General features: G+C 38.4%; 1 protein-coding gene across 2 annotated transcripts in view; it reads left to right on the top strand.

Moving 5' to 3' along the window:
- The window catches only part of FCHSD2 (FCH and double SH3 domains 2), a 176,784-nt gene that overhangs the window by 33,655 nt on the left and 122,164 nt on the right, over positions 1-20,965 (top strand). For both annotated transcript variants that reach the window (XM_076328508.1, XM_076328507.1), the window contains exon 3: positions 2,543-2,588. In XM_076328508.1, the coding sequence (XP_076184623.1) occupies positions 2,543-2,588 (46 nt within the window). The remainder of the gene's footprint in view (positions 1-2,542; positions 2,589-20,965) is intronic.

Genomic DNA, 20,965 nt, shown 5'->3' with positions numbered 1-20,965 from the left:
TTTAAAGAAACCATAAATACTGTTCCTGCTTTCTTGCAGACCCACTAATTCATTTCTTAAAAACTCTTCAGTAACAGTTAGAGAACATTTTATTAGCTTACGGAACCAAACGTTTCCTTATATGAATAACTTGAAATTCCTTCTCGAATGACAATAAGGTCAAGAATATCCCAGCTTTGCACATAAAATCAAGATACACACATGAAAGTTTTCAGGTTTCCCAAGTTAAGAAACTTGCATTTATTAGTCAGACTTTTTTTTTTCCCTGCTCAAAATAATTTTCTCCTGGGAAATTTGTCTACAGTCTCCTACTTCATCGTGTTTTGTAATATATTTATGGTTGTCATAAAAGGATTCCTGTGTAAACTGTCCCGAGGTTAAAAACAGCTTTGTGTTTGACTAATCGAGGGAAATGCGATCACAAAGCAGCAGAGAACACCAGCTTCAAGGAATGCAGACGGCTGATCCTGCCCGTCTTGCAGTACTTACCATTTTCTTCATTCACCAAAACAGAGATCAAACACAAATTTAAGTATCGTATAAATTGAACTACGTGCTGTCTTGCCAACTTGTTTGTAAAAGCCCATTTAAAATACAGAACAAAATCTAAACCTACTCTAAAATGTTTCTAATTTATGGAGCTGCTACTGTACAATACATTTTCTTCATGCTGGAGCTTGCCGTCATTCCAAGTCCAAGAGTTTTGTCGGTTTTGCGAGTAAATTTGACTTGCGTGGTATTTTGTAATTCTGCGCTAGGGCCAGTTGAATGCTTTTGTTTTTCTTCTCTAGTGTAAACCTTTTAATGTAGAAGGTTTTGAGGGGATATCTTGGGCTTCCAGCTTGTCACAATTATTGTTACGCAATTAGTTTAAGTGGAATTTGTTTTTTATTGGGGGGAAAAAAAACCTCATGGTGAAATATGCAGCTCCATATTCAGGATTTGTGTAAACTGAGTACCCTTAACATTTACCTCTGATTATATATTTTCAAACAAGATTAGCTGAGAATTGGAAAATAACTGCCTTTGCCTAAAGTCTTCCCAGATTTACGTTTCAAAGACAGCTGCTTGTTTTCTTTTACCTTTTCAGTATTGATAACACATTTCAGTTATGCCTAGTAGTTATTTCTGCAGTTATTTATACTTTTTACTTATACTAAAAGAAAAGTAAGTTCTTACAGAAGGCTATTGTGGTTTTTAGATGTTTGCTAAACTGACTGAATATTGGACTTTGGAACAGGAGGGCCTACAAGAAATTGTTTTGTAATATTGGATGAAATACCTTGAATGCTTTACAAAGTAGATTAATTTACAAGTGTCTCGGACAACTTTACCTGCTCATATGCGAGTGTCGTATGGCACAGCCGTGCAGCCCTTTGTACCCACCTGAGCTACACCGGGGGATTTAGGAAGATGGGACGTAATTATTGGAGTTGGAATATGGCCAGCTCTTTGGGGCTGTCATTAATCTGGAAAGAATTTTAAGCAAACACGATGCGTTTAGACTTTTGTTTTACATCCCGTTGGGGAGATGGAGCCTGTAATGCTCTATCAGCGTGTGGATGCTCTTCACGGGTGAAATGGAGTAGACAGGAGTAGAAAGAGCCTGTTCAGAGGTCCTTTTGTTTGTGTTTATTGAGTTAACCTTATTATAGGATGGTCCTGAGGATTTTTTTATTAACGTGTCACCATAATTATTGTGTAACTAATTTAAATAGAATTAGATTTTCTTTTGCTGATGGCGTAGCCTTAAGCTTAGTTTATAGCGTAGCTTGAAGAAAATTACTCTGCTTTGGCTGTTCAAGGGATAAAGAGGGAATAGCTTAAGCTATTGAAGCAAGAGCCTTTGACACATCTAGGTATTTGAACCTGCTTCCTGTTACAACGGTGATAGTGTTGAAACCCTCTATTTTAAAATACGTTGAGATGGTACACCTTGAGCCCCTACATGAGAGTACGGCACTGACGTTAATGTGGAATGACATGCTATCGTCGGCACCATTTGAGTTAAGTGGGTCTAATGTGCTGTAGCTACGTTAATGGGTAAATCAGGATACTGCTGTGGGACAGCATGGGTTTAAAGAGAGGCTGTTAGTCTTGTGACTACAACTATGAATCCGGTGTGGTCAGTTGCTGTTGAGGAAACATGACTTTCCTTTTTTTACTTTAAAAAAAAAAAAAAAAGAAAAAATAAGTCAGTCTGTCTAGATGCATAAAGCCAAATTCTGTTCTGTGCTACCAAATTCTTCCCTAGGCTATACCAGTGGAAAGCTGATGAGCCTTTAATGAAGTAAAGGGTATTTACACCGGTAGTCCTGGGAACTGAGTTTATCCAATAAAACTTGGAATTTTGAACACCACATATGTGAAGTCCACATGTGCTAGTTGCTAGGCTACTGATATACAGTTGTCAAACAATTTTGCTTTTTTGTTGCTTATTTAACTATAAAGACTGTCTAGCAGAAAATCCTTTAAGTAAATTACTGAATTTGTAATGTTTTGCTGTATATATTAATGGATTTTTTTTTTTCTTCTCTTTCAGAGCGTTCAGTCAGAAAAGAGCTGCAATAGAGAAAGAATATGCACAGGTAGGTTCTGGAATAATTTTAATGTCTATGGCATTGTTCTCTTGAGGTAATTTATTCATTCGCAACTTTTCCACAGTGTTAGCTTTTTCGTTTATCCTTTCTGTAATTTGCTTAGTATGAAAATAGCCAGTGGAAATTCTGAATGAGAAACTTTGGCCTATGCAGGACGTAGGCCCATTCTGTGTTTTCACAGGCATTTTGACTTGAGGAAGTTCTTGGGTACAGAAGACATTTTGAACTTTTTTTTTTTTCAAATTGTTATAAAGTCAATCAACTCTTTGAGGTTTTCTCAGAAGTTATTGCAAAACTTGAGTAAGAAGTAAAATCGGGTCAATTAGAGGAGAGGAAACGTGTTCTGGCATACTCAGTCCAAAATAAATTTACATTCACATTCTTTAGTAAGAGCAGCTTCCCATTCATCTGAAATAAAAGCAGCCAGATTTGGCCTCATGCTTGTGATAGGGAGTGGAATGAATTTTGATTTGTTTGTGAGAAGGGAGGGAGGATTGATTTTTTTTTTTTTTTCCCCCCTCCTCCCATGTTCCAAAATTAGAAAGCATCTAATAAGGGGCAGCTGCCTGCTTAATTTACAGTAAAGGCTCTTGGAGCTTAAGTCCAAGTACCACAGATTAAAAATACATTAATTTATTTTAAAATAGATTAAAGGTAGAATAAAATACAAGTGAGGGAGCCTGTGGAGCTCAATATAGAATAAATACAACTGGAGATGTCCCTGACGTTACAGTTGTTGATGTTGGGGCAGTGACAGAAGTGAAATGTGAAAACACAAGCTGTTGGTTGGATGGTTCCAAATGTAGTTTGTAGGCTGTTGTGTTAAGCATCCTTTTAGTCACCAGTGCTGCATCACCCACGAGTATATACAGAACAAACGTTTTCTGTGGGCCAGACTTTACTGTCAGTTTATGAAAGAGGATTTCTGTATACTTTGAAACTGCGATGTACACATTTTCTAGTCCTAGATTTTCTGCCTGTGGTCTCAGCCCAAAACTTAGCTGAAAACACTTAGTAACTATCAAATGAAATTTGTACTGAATTTAATCCAAATGCTCACAATGGTGCTATAAGGGTCTGCAGTTACTGGCGCTCCAATTCTTTCATTGTACATGAATTTACATTAGCATACATTGATTACATCAACAGTTGCCCTTAATTTGATTAAATATAGCAATTTTTCAATGACAGAATCAATATACGCCTAATGAAACTTTGATTAAAAGTATGCATTCTTTAGTGATTTTTGTAATGACATTGTAGAGAATTTAAGATCAGTTCTTAACACATTTATCCATTCTACACTGGGAATGTTTTTTATATGCAGAGGCACTTAACAGCAGTCCTTGCATTTAGGGCAGAGTCTTGATAAGTTGGAAAAATAATTACATTCTCAGATTCGGTAGGCTCAGTCTTAACAACTGAGGCTTTCAGATACTTGCATTTAAAAAACCCCCCAACTTTCCAGCAATACAGCTGCATCATTTGAGATTCATTGAATGGCTGCTTACATGAATGAAGTCTTGTGGGGTCGCTTCCTTGGTTTGCTGATAAGTGTACAGTTCAAGAACAATGCTGGATGTTTCTTCTTGGGCCTGTAAAAGGATTTCTGTTTTTGAGATGGTAATAAAATTTTGCATAAAGCCTTTTGGCGGGAGAAATTGTAATCAAAATAAATGCGAAGTCGTATTCATCAACAGTGGGATATTCATTTTAAACCAGTTATAAAGGGAACTGGAAATTCTCAGCAGTTAGTTTCTGAAGCAAGATTTCTGAATCTTTTCACAGATTCTGGCCAAATGCCTTTTGTCACTTTAGGGAACTTGGAATATTCTAACTTATGACTTTTTTGGCAAGCTAAAAAACAAAAAAAGTGGAAGCGTGGACAGTGAAAATAAGTTTCCCAGAACTGAATGCTTTGTTGGTTTAAAAAACTTGTGTGCTGATGCACTGCACTTGGGTGCCAAGTTTCTATACACAGAGTGCTTTTGTTTGGAGAAGGAGAACCTGTATAAATGCTAGTGAAACACCACGGTTCAGTGTTTATAATTTATCCCTAATTACATGGTAAGTGGCTTGAATGTATGTGGTGAATTACAGGATCTGTATGTAAATCGCCCGATGTTTTATTTTATCAGGGGATTTTTTTACTGACTCTTTTCACCATATCGTACCTGTTGCCGTTGAAGCTTTTCTGAGCTGTTTTTCTGCTTATTATCTGGCCCCAGTGGGTTCTTTACCGGCTTTTCTAGGCTGTGCTGCGGTATAAATGGGAGAAGTCTTGGACATACCAGCCCTAGTACTGCAGTTCTGCAGTCCTTTCTAGATCTGTTGTGGATATCCACTAAGCTATTTCACTTGTATTTTCAGTACTGCGTTATTTAATATACGCTTAAAGGCTTACCTTAATATTCAGAACTGAGAGTATAGAAAGGCTCTCATTTCCCATTAACAGTATTCCTAGTAATAACATTTAAATTGCTATTTTGTATTATTATTATTAGCTATTCTCCTTGATTAATAAGCTCGCTGAAATCAGTGGCTAAGAACGCTCTTTTGTTAGCTGAAAGTAGAACTTGGTAAACGTGTGCTTTTGCTGCTACCTAGTAAAAAAACCTGTTTTACCTAGCATGTTAAATAGGTAAAATGGGGGGAAAAAAAATTCGAGCTCGTAATTACATCTCTGCTGCACTTTTAGCTTGATGACAGCCTTTCCCAGTCTGTGTCATGTCCTGAGAACACAGAGGCGACCTTCCTTGTCATGTTTTGTCATGCTTTTGTTTTTGCTCAGTATTTAGCGATCGTTGTTTCAGAGTAAGACGTGACTCCAGGCAATCAACGTGGCGTGTCTCTTTCAGTTTGCAAGTAACCTCAAAGAGCTTGAGCTGTGAAATGTGCTACTCGTTTCACGCCATGCTAATTCAGTTGGTAACTGTAGTACCTACACTGAAGGCATTGGTAACGTAGAAAACGGGTAGGAAAGTCCATTCTGTGAGCTGCACAAGAGCTTTAAATTTGAACTGAGTTGCAACTAGAAGTTTCTTTTCAGATTAAATTAAAAAAAAGGCACTAATGGTTACGATTTTTTTTTTCCCCGTGTTTTTTTCTGGAGGTCAAATTAACATTGAAAGAGATGTGCTGCTCAGTAAAACCAGCTGTCTTATCTGTCATCTGGAGAGAGCGGACAGGTCACTTGGTGTTGATTGCTGCTTCTTGTTGCTTAGATAGTCTGTTGCAATGAGAAACTTGGTACATTGAAAACACTTTAAAATATGGAGAAAATGAAAGGTAGTATAGTTTATATCCACACGTTCATATTGGCAGCTATCAGTGAAGTGCAGCCGCATCCTTTGGTATTGTTCATATCAATGACGATAATCAGGAGAGGAACCTTAAAATAAGACAAACGACCAAAGAAAAAAGCAGCCTGTCAGGGCAGCTGATGGAGGGAGAGGGGAGCGGTAAAGGCAAGAGGGAAGGTGGGTGTAAGCAGATAGTGTGATTGCCTTTACCAGCTTCTCCTCACCCCGCGAGTGTCTCACCAGACTTGAAAAAACACGTCTTTCAAGACATCAGAATATGTGAATACCTGTTTTCTAGACAAGGGATGAAAATGTGCAATATTCCAATAGCAATTTTTGTGTATATATAACGTGTGTGTATATACACATTATTTATTACATATGTGCTTTATATAAATACAATGTATAATTTATTTGATATATCTAAATAATATTTAGGGGCTGCAGTGCCCAAATAGTTGCTTGTTAGGGGATTTTTTTCCTTACTGTATTGGTTTTCCATTGTTTAAAATCAGAAGATAGAAGCTGACCGTTTCTCTTACCATCTTCTGACAAGGATGCTAGGCTGCTTTGCTTAAGATACAGTGGCCTTTTTCACCATTTTTCAGTGGATTAAAAGTCTAAGGGTTTCTCCCCATGTCTTACTAACTTGTGCTGTGGCTAATTTTTTTTCTTTGCTATTTACCGTGTAGTCCAACGCTTTGCAAATGTTAACTGATTTATCCTTGTACTGTGAAGACTGGAAAGATGATAGTATTTCCCTAATAGGATTTGGAGAAATTGAGTGGATTTTAGCCAACACAATACAGGTCTTTTTGATAGAATGGGAACTAGATAGAATGGGAACTAGATCCCCAGTCTTTTGAATATATTTTTTTTTAAATTTTTTTTTTAAACAGAAGCCTTTGTCCATTAATGCAACCTTTGCTTCAGCAATGGAATTCCAATAATTTTTCTTCCTTTGCCTTGTAAAATGTTTTGAGGTTTATAGAGGAGGAGCCCTGTACAAATATTTATTTGTAAAGTACCTGTGCTGGCATATTAGAAAGAGGTAAGGTGTGCTTTAGTAGATCGCAGACAACTTTCTTGAAAATCAAATTGCTCCACTTGCAGTAAAAGTAGAATCTTTCAAGAAAGAAAAGTAAGGTGTTCGGTAAAGTACTTCTCTTTTGAAAATCTATCGCTTTATTCCAACGTTGCAGTACTAACTGTAAGAGCAGGAGGATGGCAGACACTACACAGGAACAGCAGCGTCTGTGAGGCTTGGGGAAGGTGCTAGAGAGCTCCGTAAATGCAACCGTTTCAGCAGTGAACGCAAGTTACCTGGATTGATTCGGGAATCCCACGTGGCAAAACAACTGCAGCTTGGCAAACGCAACCTTACGACAGGTTTGGAATAAAAAAAATGTCAAGGTGAAACGAAGCCTTCCCTCTGACTCAGCAGCTAGCTAACCCCTGGGGCGTCAGTAGAATAAACTTGAGGTACCTGCCTTGAAAATCCGACAAGCAGCTTTCTCTGAGTTCATTCCCTGTAGTCTGGACAGAATGTTTTGGGGTTTTTTTTCAGCCCAAAGGATACAGAAGGTTAGTGTGGCCTTACGGGGAGCAGGAAGAGATTGTAGACTTTAAGGGTGGGTCCCCGACCTGGGGACAAACAAGAAGCAGCCGTAGATTGACTGGTCAGTAGCCTGTTTTGTTTACCAATGAACTTAAATTATTTGTTTCTTCCTTTGAGGATGATATTAGATTTACTGTTGCGGTAAATCTCTCTCTAGAGTATTTCTGTAATATTTTAGTCATTTGTCTTGTTTTTGCTTTATGGCTGAAACTGATGACTTTTGTAATCAAGCAGTAATTTAAAAAAAAATACCTTGGAAATTAGCTTTCGGGGGGGCGGGGAAGATGTATTATCTTTAGCATTATCTTAGGCATGCTTTATCTTTTAGGGAATTAAGAGCTTTGACTTCTGTACTCCAGATCATGTGAGAAGGGGTTTAGTTGGTAATTAGCACGCATACGGAAACTAGTTTTTTCTCAGGCTTATCTTTTGAAGAAACTTGGCTCTCGTTCCGCGGTTTCTCTGCGGAGAAACTTCCGCTTGTAGTAAATGAGTAGACTATGTAGAAATTTCCATACTGGGCAGTGAGATGAACAGTTGCTACGTCTGGATGTACTTGATAGCAGTTAATGTGGAAGACAGCAAATTGCTTTGCAATCATTCTGTGTATTTATTATATTTTCAAACTTTCTGTAGGAAACGTTAGGAAGAATTCAGAGTGAAATCTTTTTCCATAGATGATCTCGCTGCATGTCTGCAGGTGTTAGCTTTATCATTGCTGCCTATTTTGAAAGACAGACAAAAAATTCTAAAAAAAAAAACCCCACCCTTTAAATTTCTGAGTTTTTTCTTTATGTAATCCTTCTCTTGAGATTTTCAGTATCTTTACTGTTTTAGATCTCTTTAGAAAGCCACATCCAGCCTGGCTCACGCTGGCTGCATGAAGTGATCCCGGAGGCTTGAGATGGTCCACGTACATTACTCAAAAGTACATCTGTAGGTTTGAGGTAGCTTCATTCTGTTTTATCAATAGTATTGCATAGCATTTTAATCCTTTTTCAGTTGTTCTTTTACTGAATATGAAAAACCACATTTTTGTCTTCCATCACTGGGGAACGTTGTCCCAAGCCAGAGCTGTGGCCTCACCATCAGAGCCTGGGGGGAGACTTTCCGCGTGGCCTTTTTCCAGCTTCAGTTGCTTCCCATAGTCGCTGTGTGAATATGGCACTTCTTTGACTTAGGAGAGTTCGTTTCTTACCTGTGCAGAGATAAGAGCTACTGAAATCTTATAATCCTGTGTCTGAATTGCAGTTCCTGCCTCTCCCTTTGTAGGAATTTCTATAGGAAAAGCCAGCAGACCCACTGAAGCTTCGTGGGTAACTTTATTTTGGATGTTACTCCCTTAAGCCTTGTTGGCACAGCTAGTTGGGGGAGGGGGAAAAGCTGTGTCCAAGAAACCCCTGGATCCAAATGCAAAAATGCCGGAGCCATTCAGGCCTATTCCTGCACTGAGTGATATTCCCTCATGTATACTTAGGGGCTGTGAGGCTCCTCTGTTTCTCCCGCTTTGGAATCTTGCTCTGGTTGATCACATCTGTCATAAAAAAACATGTCAGGCAGGTTTGCTTGTAAACATACTGTGCTTCTTTCTGAAGACTTCTTCCCGCTTCGTGAATAAAAATATAAAAAACGGAGCAGTTTTCTGGGAGGGAAAAAAAAAAAGTGTGTGTGGGGAAAAGTATCCTCTTTTATTAACCCTAGAAACTGGGGAGGATGTAGAGCCTTCACAAGCAGCTGATGCTTTCTGGGAGATGATGTCATTGGTTGACATCCATGTCACCACTGGCACTTGAAGCACAGGACAACCTGTGAGAGTTCTCGCCTTCTACCTTCCAGCTCCAGCGGTCCTGCCCGCGGGCATCGGTTACTCCCAAAGCACTTTACTACATGCACGCTTGATGCAAGCCTGAAGAACTGTATGAGAACGCATTTTGTTTGAACTTTCCTAATTTACCGAGCGACTCAAATTCTTTTTTGTGACTGTTTTGTCCTCTTGGTTAGTTACTCCTTTGCCGATTTTTTGTTGTCTTTAGTTGGTGAAAGCACAGAATACTAAGAGGGCCTTGTGCAGATGCTTGGAAAACTCAACGTGGCTTAGATCAATGATTCTTTTGACAATTGTGTTTTGACGTCTTAGTTACTGGTATCTAATGTTGGTTTTAAATTCAAGTTTCATTAGGTATGAAGACAGATGCTTCATGAAAATGCGTTGCGTCTACCTCATTAATGCATAATAGATTAACAGTCTTCACATACTGACCTATGACTCCATTCGCTATGACACACTGACATGTGAATCAAGCGGGAAAAAATGGTGGGAAATATTCAAGAGTGGTTCTCATGAAAATATTACTCGTGTTACTTTTGCAAAAAGCAGAATCCGGTTGGTCCAAATGTTTATTAAATGGTGTTTTCTTACATGAGGAAGAGCATCTCCATGTACATTTAACTTGTCTTCTGATATTCCAGCATTTATAAAAATGAACATCAGTGGGTCAAAAGTTTTCTCTTTTAAGATGTGAGTTTTATGGGTGTGTTGATTAGAAAGTCTTTTTTCCCCATTAATGTCGCACATTCTCCATGGTACTAATGTGCTGGTTTGTGTTAAAACATAAGCAAACTGCTGCTTTCCAAATACAGAATATAGATATTGAACGTGTTTCCTTTTTTTAAAGTCCATTTGTAAATTTAATCTCCACACCTGATAGTGGGTCTGTATTACCGTTAATTCCCACTCGTGCATCGTTCCATCGGCCAACAGAATTTCCCCCTCCCCAGTTCGAATTTCTTAGTAGCCTCCATTTCCTCTCTTTTCCATTTTGTGTATATTTTTTTCTTAAAGCCTTCTACACGAATTGTGACTTTTGTTCAGTTATCTGACAAATTTATTTGTCCCAGTCTGTCTAAATTTTTGCTTGTTGTTAGTTTTGCTCATTTTTCTTATTTTGGAGTAATTAATTTCTTTTAAAGAGCTAGAGAGAATTGTTGCATATCTTTCTTTGAGACTTTCTCTGCTTACACAACTTAATCGGGTTAAAATCAGTGATCTATAAGGCATCCCCACATTTCAGTCCAAGAATTTAATAATCTGTGTTTGTCTAAATAGCTGTCTTGCTGTGTGCTTTCAGTTTCTGTTTAAGAAAAACCCACCTATTAGGTTAAGAACCTTCTTATGTTTTACTTTCTAGAGGTGTCCTGCAATTAGTAATAGCTCTCAAATAACTTTTCTGGAAGAAGATTTTCTAGCAGGAAAAAAAGTATCTTTTCAGTATCTCCTTGGCAAAGTAAGGTTTTTTGTTTGGTTGGTTTTTTTGTTTGGTTTTGAATTCTATGCCATCATTTAGTTTATGATATTTCTTCTGGGTCATCCATGGTGATCTCTAAAAGAGCTTTGGATTCATTCAGTTAAGGTACAAAACTAAGAGGGAAACCTGTTTTTTTCAACCTGGATTATGAGAAATACGTATTTATTAATGAGTAATCACACTAAGTGCCTTCATTCCTTGCCGTTTTCCTGAAAAATCTCATATTTGGTGTGGAATGTGTGTACGCACGTGATTTCAGAGACCCGTGGAGTCTGGACTGTTTTGGTGGTTTGTCTTAAATCCCAGCTCGATGGATTTTCCGTTTTTCAGGAGAGGATCCGTACCGCTTCCTGGTCGCTGCCCAATGTGGAGATCATACATATTGATGGCCTGGTTTGGTCCGTTAAGCCACGATGCTGCATAATACATCAACAGAACTTACTGGTTCCAGAAAGAAAACACCTGCTTGATACTACCTTTGTATTATATTCTCCTATAGTCGAACACCATTCAAAACACCAGGATACCAATCAGAGGTTGAAGAAAATGAAGTGTAAGACTTAGTAGCTATTCATGCCATTCTTCCCAACAAAGCATGGAGAATCAGTGGCCGTGAATGCTACAAAGGGGTGATCTGCTCCATTTCATAAATGGTTAAGAACACTATTGTGAATTTTAGAATAACTTGTAGAGACAAGTTTGACAAATCAGGTGTTATAATGGGATTATTGATACTATTCTGCACTTGTCACAGTTCAACCTCTTAGTGCACGTTTCCCTTTTTACTGCAAAACAAGGAGCTCTTTAGAATTCTCTATATTAAATGTCCGTTTAACATTTAATATAATATACTTTGCATGGAACAAAGACTATGGGTCTACGTGTGACGTTCCAAACAATATTATCGGTGACCTTCTCTTTTTATGTAGATTTTGCATTCAGTCGTTCGTGTACTTTTTCTTTGCCAAGAAACACATGTCAGCACTTAAAGCGGGGGGGGAAAAAGTCAGGTATCTGATTTAGGTCTTGTCTCACTGGCTGTTCTGTTCTGTTAGATGAAAAATTGAAGTGCCTTATACTGAATTATTTGTCCATTTAAAAAGAATTTTAAAAGGCAGCCTTTTAAAAATGTTAAGCTATCTGCTATGATTTTTATGGAATTCTTTAGGTTAAAATAATATTTCTCTAAGAACAGAGGTGGACTGTCAGCTTCTGTTTTCAGTGAAAACATCTAGTTCCTTATAAAGGGGTTGCTAAGCTTAGAATTACGTTATTTCTACAAAGAAAGCCCTTCATAAAGGAACTACATTTTTTGCTGAACTGATGCAAGCAAATTTCTCTTAGCCTGCTTTTAGCCGTTATTTTTCTTTCCAATTACTCCGCTCATAAGCATCCACTGCCTGGAATTTTGATACATGTAAGCACTCTACTTTCAGATGAAAAACTTTATTCTTAAAAGCTGTTCTTTTTTACTTGGTCTTTCAGTTTTAGTGAACCAGGCGGTGTATCTTTCAGTCTGTGGAGTTATCTGTGAGCTGCTTCTGTGGGCATCGCTGTTTTCTCTACTGTAGGTTGTGTGTGTTTGGTTTTTTCCTAACTGCATCGGCATTTCAGCTTTTTTCTAACACATTCAGTCCAAACAGTCATCCTTCCCAATATCTGCTTTTCTCTTTCCTGTGATTTAAGAGGGCAGGCTAGTCACAACTCAATGCTTTGAAAATAAACGAAGTGGAAACTTTGGGCCTCCAAAGTAGTAGCAATACCAGCACTGAGTCATAAGTCCATACCAGCGATACGCTACCTAGTCTTTTCCACCTCTATTTGGATTCCTTTTTCATGCGTGCCTTTTCACGTATCTTATCCTGGGTATACAAGAGGAAGGCTCCTCTTTCTTTCCTAGCTTTCCATACCAGTATTCCTTATATGCATTACATATTCATCTCAGAGTTATTTAAGTCTGGCTTTATGTCTCCCCCCTAATACAAATACTTTGTACCTGTTTCTTTTAAACCTTAGGAATGACTTGGGAGAAGGGAATGGGATACGCTTACGCAGTATTTTGGAACGTGAAAAATTACCACTAAGGTGAGGCATACAGTTTACAGTAAAAGAGCCCACATCCTATTCTTTTTTTTTTTTTTTTTAAAAAAGGAAAAGATTATTCCAGCCGTATTTTAATAGCCATTTGTTTCATCCTAGTTCTCACGCCCTTCCTTCCCTTGATCAAAAACTAGTTCTTATATCCAAGGGGATGGGCAGCAGGATTATCCCTGCAATGTTTCTGGGGTACAGCAGGTGAGGAGATAGCTGAAGTGGGGAAAGACAAGGGAAAGTGAACCTGAAAATGTGTTGGAACAAGGTGTCTGGGTCAGGTATGTTGTGAGGATGCTCTTGTGAAAAATCAGGATGGAGAGCAGGCAGTGGTGGTGGGTTAGGCAGTTCATACGTCAGGAATGAATTGGTATCGCTGCCGTTAAGTCGTCCGTTTTTCGGTCACAGTCATGACTGCCTCTTCCTTTCCCGAGACCTTTGCTGAGTAATGGAGCTCTACTTCCACTCTTCATTTTAGAATCAGGATAACTTTGGGTGGAAGAGATTCCTGGAGGTTGTCTGGTCCAACCTCCTGGTCAAAGCTGGGCTAACTTTAAAGTTCAGTGAGGTTGCTTAGGTCCTCATCCCTTTAAGTTTGGAAAATCTTGAAGCATGGAGATTCCCAAACGTCTGTGGGGCTGTTCAACAGCCCTCATGAAAAACATGTCTTCCTTCTCACGGTTGTTTGATAGCCCAGGCCCTACCTGAGCCACCTCTTTGGCCGTTTACCCCCTTCTTTTTCACAGTCCCCTGGTAATGGCTGTGCCTTCCTTTCTGCACTTTGTTCTTCTCTTCCTGCCCTTGTTCTCGGCTTTTGGGCTGGTATCGTTTTCTCAGGGGTGGAAAATGCATCCTGGTTTGCAAACCACTGCTGGGGATTTCTGTGCAGAGATCTACAAGTTGTCAGTAAGCTTATGAATGCTGTGAATGTGGGTTGTTTTTTTTTATCCCCAAAGCTTCTACGTAAAAAGGCAAATACTTGGTGGATGAGCATCACCTATCATCCCTTCCTCATGTTTTCTAGCACACCATAGACAAGGCAAAAGCCATTTGTCTTTTCACTTTCTTTTGTCTTCTGTTTGCATTTATGCACTTTCTCAGTTAGCCCTGCGTTTGTTCTGGATCCATCAATTTAAAAAAAAGTCATTTGTGTTCCAACATAACACTGCTTCTTTACCTAATGAGCACATTCTCTGTTACAATCAAAAGGCCATAATTTAGGGAAAAATAGCAGTCGCTGAATTGCCTGAGAATGGTACTCTGGAGAGTGTAATTAAAATGAAAATGTTTGTTTAAAAAAATAATCTGTGCAGAAATACAGGTATGTAGAGCTTCATTCTTTGTTTCATCCTGAAGTTCAGCTAGTTAATTCAGCTGATTAATTTTTCTGAAATTCAACTAGTTCAGCGGGTTTATAAATGTTAGGTAGACAAAGGTAATTTATAAAGAGTTGTTATTCCTTTCTTCTATGGGACTTAAAGAAATGTTTGATTGCACCTCCTGCACAGTAACTGGAATGTTTCTGGACTATGTCTGTGTGACTCCATGTATTTTAAGTAGTGATATTTCTGAGAAGTTACTCTCTTCATATTTCTCAGATCATGTTACCTTAATTTTCCTGAGGATAGAGTCTCCATTGGTTTTTAAAAAAGAAAAAAAAAGCAAAGCTCATTTAACCCACTGTGCAATAGTTAAAGTACATAAATTTGTATGTACGCTGTAAAAATGCTTGAACATACTTTTACAGGAGCGGCCTCTCATCCTTTCAGTTCTGGAGTAGTCCCTGACCCCAGTGATCCAGATTTTACGCTTGACACTTAGCAGTTTATTAGATGGATGTACGGTAAACTGGGCAGACCTTCTTGGCTACTAAAGCTGTTTGTCTTAGACTGAGGGTTACTTTAAAGGGTACAGTAGACGTGTTCTTAACTATTTTTAAAAACTATACTCCCTTCTTCCCCTTTGCGGCCTTGGAAGTTATGCTTTCAGACCTGTACAAACCAGAACGTGTTGACAGCTAAAAAAGAAAAAAACAGAGAGAGAATGTTTAAGTCAAATCTACCGTAAATGATTATTCAGTGTAAGACCCTACGTATACAGTAGTTGACTTGTTCGGTTTCACACAGATAAAAGGCCTTTTATCAGCCAGTCCTGCCTACCCTCCCAAGAAAGAGGAGGGAGAAAGGGAACGTAAGGTTACTCAGGCCAGTGCAGGAGAGGAGTGCAAATGGCAGCTGCAAAGTAATAAAAGATGTGCTGCTAGTCTGAGAGATACGTGCTAGCAGTAAAGAAGTCTGTCTGTATCATCTAGGCAAGTGAGTGTGTGCTGCTGTTTGTACGGCTTGCTGCTTTGGTAAATATGTAAGTAAATGGCTAGGATGTTTCTCGCACGCGTTACGGAAAGGAGGCTTATTCTTCATGTCCACTCTGGAGCTACAACTGTGCAACCCTCTCACTGACTTGCGTGCTTTGTGATAAAGACGTGGTAAATTTATAAACTGTAGATGAGAGACTTTCACATCTTCGTATTCTTTACCAGTAATATGTAAGCTTTCCTTTAAAAATAAAGTGGTTTGCCCATATTTAAAGGAACTACTGCAAAACATGAACAAAAAGTGGGTATCACATCAGCTTTTAGATCCTAGGGGATTATTTCTGATAGTTTACCAAAAAATGGCTGTTGCCTCAAACATTTAGTGTTATATATTTTCAGGTCTGTGTGGCCAGCAGTGAAGCTCACCTCAACTGGGTCATTCCCTTACATGTTGTTTTAGAAGAAATAAGTAATGGTATCTTAAAAGCTTGGTGCTCTAGTTTTTTGTCAGCGCAGTGCCAAAGATCTGGAAGATGCCAGTTTAGAACTGCTTTAAAATACATAAATAAATAAAATAATGGTTTCTGGAAGAAATACGTGGCCTGGTATACAGTCCGTATAGACGATGTGCTCCCCTGGGGATCACAGTTTAGGAAACACCATTGGGGAACATCCTGTGTTAGCGCTTCCAGTTTCTTCCCTCCACCATACCTGTTTCGGAACACAGCGTAGGTATTGTTTACTGGATTGGCAACACCACTGAAATAATAATAATAAAACAAAAAAGCCCTGAAGTGTTTTCTAGAGCACTCAGTGAAATTTCAATACAAGTCAGCAGTTGTTTGCTACTTAGGTGAAAGGTTTTAACCAAATCATGAAATTTTGGGCAGATAAATTCAACAAAACTGTTATTTGCCTCACCTGTAAAAAACTGGGATAGATGTAAGCATGTGCTTGAAGTACAATACTGAATTGAAGCCAAAATGGGGAAGAAATTTGTGTTACGGCATCCATTCTAATTACATAAAATTCATGTACACAAATGAATCTCCTAATTACAAGTGTGAAATAGTGAAAACATACTGTGCTTCAGTCTCTTGGAAGTTCAGTGACCGTGGCATGGTGGTTATTTTCTTAACCTCTGAAACTGTTGCGACTTATCTTCATTTAGTAGCGTTCATTGGTTTATATCCTATTAGTTGCAGCAGTGTACTTGAGAAACTGGATAATCATTTTTTGGCATTTTCCATTTGCCGTGAAAAACAAAATTAGTGTGTGCAATAAGCTTTACATTGGGAGATTTCTGTGTATGTTAGAAGAAATTCTCTCTGTACTTCTGTTATATTGAGCAAACATTTTAAGATACAGTTTGACTGGTAAGTTAGTGACATCATCATCATCAGTAAACATGAATGTCACGCATGAAGTGGAAATCTAGTGTAAGTGTAGTGCAGGAACAAATCCTTAACATTGATTTACATTTTAATTTATGTATGTAAAACGTTCCTTTCAGTCACCAAAATTGTTTCGATGATTGCATAGACTTACTCCTCCTATCCCTTTTTTATTTTTTTAATATTATTCTGTGTTTTCTGCTTGAAAGATATTCTTACTGCTGTTCCTTTCACTAGCAATATACTTAATACCCTGCCTTTTGCAGTTTAAAGGGTAGTTTGTCATATTTGCAACAAGAATAAAAGCATATTTCATACTGGTGGCAAACAGAAACTAATTGAGTAGGAGGAAGCCTGCAGATTTATGAAAAAAATCTCAGCACTGGTTTTCTTAGCTCTGATTGTGTACAAACGTGGCTCAAAGCCTTTTTTTACCTTCACAAACCATAAAGAGGTAATTTAAAAAAAAACATAGTAAGGGCTGGTCGCATTTTTTTGAGATGTGAAATTTGTGAGCTACTAGGTTTCCTGGATTTATTTCTGTTCAGGATGCCAAGTACATCTGTGTTTGCTTTTTGATCGTCTATACAAATAGGCTAGCTAGAAATTTGCATTTTTCCTATCAAATTATTTTTCTTCTGTTTATAGTAGTGTCTTGAAAGATATTTTCTGTCTGGTGTTGGTTTTCTGTTTTTGTTTTTCCTGATAATTTCTGTTCACTTAAGGTAGAGCAAAGCATCTGTATGAATGCCCTCCAGTAAATGCGGTTGGGGGTGGGACTTGTGAGTAGGATTATTTTTTCTGTGTGTTCATAAAGGTGTCTCCTTCTGGATAAGAAGGATAATACACTATCTACCTTTTTAAAAAGAGCTTTCAAGTATACAACTATTATCAGGTGTAATGATGATACAATTTTTTTTACCTAACTTTTATAAGACTATCTGATGAAAATTGAGGGGGGAAAGCAAGCTTTTGGGTTGATGTGCCCATTTTTAGGCCTTTGGTTTTGAAAACGTGCTGTAAATATGCACATGCTGCCGTTAGACGGATAGAAAAACATAAAGAAGAAAGCTGAGCAAATTCATCCAGGTTGTGGAGACTATGACAGAACACGAATGAAACCAGAATGGTGTATACTCCTGTAAAACTGAGCTAAATCTTCCATAGAGAGGTTCATATATGTAAAAGAAAAGAGTAAATAAACATCCCTTTTTTTGAAAGGTCATCATTCACCTCTACTCTTACATCTAAAGTCTGGGAAGTGGAGAAAGAGATCCTACAACTGATCCTGCCATGTTCTGCTTCAGTTTTCTTTGCCATCAGGCTCCCCACCATGACCGACTTGTCAGCTCTTGTCATAGCCGGGAGCAAAAGGTTTTGTCCCAATTGATGGCAAACAGGATCTCAAAGGGACATGAGGATCAAAGATCAAAAGTTCTTTTAAACACAGCTTTCCATTTTATTCCATCATGTTGTGTGCTTTTAAATAAAGGATGTGGCATCAGCATGAAGATCTCTGTTCATCAGCTGTTTAATACTTGCTCTCTCTTAAAAAGAGACAAACAGCTGAAATCTGTCAAAATGTTTATTTCTGATCATTCTTGTAGCCTATAGATAGCACGTTAGATTTTTTTATCTCCTCCATTTAGAAGCAAAATCCCCCTCATAACAACCTTGACGGCAACAAAAAAAGCTCAGGAAAGTTGAATCTAGGTGCAGACAACTTCTGGGAAGTCTCATGCAGAAGGCTTTTGGATGAGGACACCACCATGAGTTCTTAGAAATATCTTAAAGAAATACCAAGATGTTGCTAAAACTACACTGTTTCCCCTTTTTTTTTTCTTCTCTCTGCAAAGAGGCGTACCTCTTACCCTGCGGCTATTTCAGGGAATTTGATGCTGTGTGAGATCTGCCCTGTTCCCTTTTTCAATTTGTAACACCAAAATGGTATTTCTTGATAGGAACTGGAAGGGCTCATCCAAGACGTTAGTCTGATGGCTCAACCAGCTTTCCTTGGGAAGATGGATTTAGGAGTTACTTTACAGCCTTACCTAGTAACCATTGCACCAAACAGACAGAATCATGCTTTGCAAAAAGTGGTTTTTACTAATGTTGATAGCTCACTCTTATAGAGGTAGGTTTTTCTATAGAAAAAGAACAAAAAAAATATACGGCATGTTGATTATATGGAGTAGAAATACATCTGCTTTCCTCTAAATAAAGAAACAAGGGTTCTTGACTTACCAGCTGATTTCCTTTCCTCTGTAGCAATAGTTACATACCAATAAAAGATAAAAATTGCAGGGTTTGGGGTGGTGGTGGTGTTTATTTTTTTTAACAGTAGGGCTTTTTAATGGTGGAAGTCTTGTGCTACCTCCTCTCCCATCCCCTTCCTTCACTCTAGGCTGTCCATCCTCAAGAATTGTTTGTTGGATGGCCACTTTATAGGAGTTACTTCTAGGAATACAGAAGTACGTTTCTAGTGCTTTATAGATGACTGTTAGGACCAGGGTTGGACCAGGTGATCTCCAGAGCTCCCTTCCAACCTCAAGCATTCTGTCATTCTGTGATTTTATTTCTAAACAATCAAAATATTAGGAATTTAATAGCCAAAGAAATGAGTTGTGTAATTTTCATGCCACTCTTTCAAATAGCTCAAGGTATTTTAAGGTTTGAATGAAGGTTCTGCCTGATACGGTTTGTGCAAACATTGTCTACCTGGCTATTTTGGTACATACGTAGCTTCAAGAAATGAGGAAATGTATTTTTCATGTTTTGGAACTTGCTTTCTAGAATTAGGAGGCTGACAAGTTGAGATTGCACAGAAGATCTACAAAAGTTGGCATGGACTGTATGCTTTGTTGGTCTATTAAAAAGTGGATTTAAAATAAATCTACTGAAGATTGTGAAGATTTGGGGAATTCAGCTGCCCTTTTATTTTTCCTGGAAATTCTTGAAAGCAATATAAAATACAGAATACTAAATGGAATTGGATAGATCCTACTTATTTCATTGTAGTACAGTAAGTTAAACGTGTTTTCATGTAGCTTGCAGAGTTTTAAGTTTGGCCTCCTTTTTATTTTTTTTAATAAATTAGTATTTCTCGTACTGTAATATCTCTAGATAAGCATTTTTGCTCTGCATCAGCAGTGCAAGACTTCACATAACAGGTATTTTTGCAGATGTAAAAATTGGGGGGGGGGGACAGAGGTCTTTATTTTTTTGAAGGTGAAACTTACAGCTGCTAGCAAATCTGAGGGCTTCATCAATACTGCAGAATTAATTTCTGGCATTAGTGCTCTTACTTTTGACACGGTCTCTATTCATTGCATCACCTTGCATTCATGCAGCGTGCTCTTAAGTGAAGTCTTCAATTGCAGAGGAGCGTCATGCAATTCTGTTCTTGCAGTAGGCTCCAGAGAGAAATAAAAAGGTTTGATTGCAAGAAGAAATCATGGTACATAACTAGCTGTTTTGATATGAGGAGACTGCTTTGTAAAACCTAGAGTAAAGATGAGCATTTCAGTTCCTTCTCTTCCAACCTTTTGTTTCTCTTGAGCTGTTTTTTTTTTTTTCCTATGACTGATGGCAGTGGAAAAACTGACAAAGCCAAACCCTTTTTGATTGCCCCTTTGAACATCTGTGAAGGAAGGGACAATAACGGCATCAGCCATCATGATAGATAAAGCATAAATTTTATGAGTGTCTTTTTTTCTAAATTTCAGTAAAACCACACAAATTATATCTTCTTGTTCCTTTCTCTAATACTCCAAATGGTGAAAAACATTTGGATCAGTTGCTATTATCCTTCCATGCTCGATCTCCTTTTGTTGTGATTTAACCCCAGCCGGCAACTAAGCCCCACAGAGCCGCTCACTCACTCACTCACTCACTCCCCTGGTGGGATGGGAGAGAGAATTGGAAGAGTAAAAGTGAGAAAACTCCTGGGTTGAGATAAAGACAGTTTAATAATTGAAATAAAATATTATAATAATAATAATAAATTGTGATGAAAAGGAAAATAACAAAAAGAGAGAGAAATAAAATCCAAGAAGGACAAGCGATGCAAATGGAAACAATTGCTCACCACCCACTGACCGATGCCCAGCCTGTCCCCGAGCAGCGGCCCCCCGAGCTGGTTTTCCCCTAGTTTATATGCTGAGCATGACGTCATATGGTGTGGGATATCCCTTTGGTCAGTTGGGGTCAGCTGTCCTGGCTGTGTCCCCTCCCAACTTCTTGTGCACCCCCAGCCTGCTCGCTGGTGGGGTGGGATGAGGAGCAGAGAAGGCCTTGACTCTGTGTCAGCACTGCTCAGCAATAGCTAAAACATCCCTGAAT

Source organism: Aptenodytes patagonicus, chromosome 1 (assembly GCF_965638725.1).
Source record: "Aptenodytes patagonicus chromosome 1, bAptPat1.pri.cur, whole genome shotgun sequence".
In the NCBI taxonomy this organism is placed as follows: Eukaryota; Metazoa; Chordata; class Aves; order Sphenisciformes; family Spheniscidae; genus Aptenodytes; species Aptenodytes patagonicus.
This window is presented reverse-complemented; position numbering and strand designations above follow the sequence as displayed.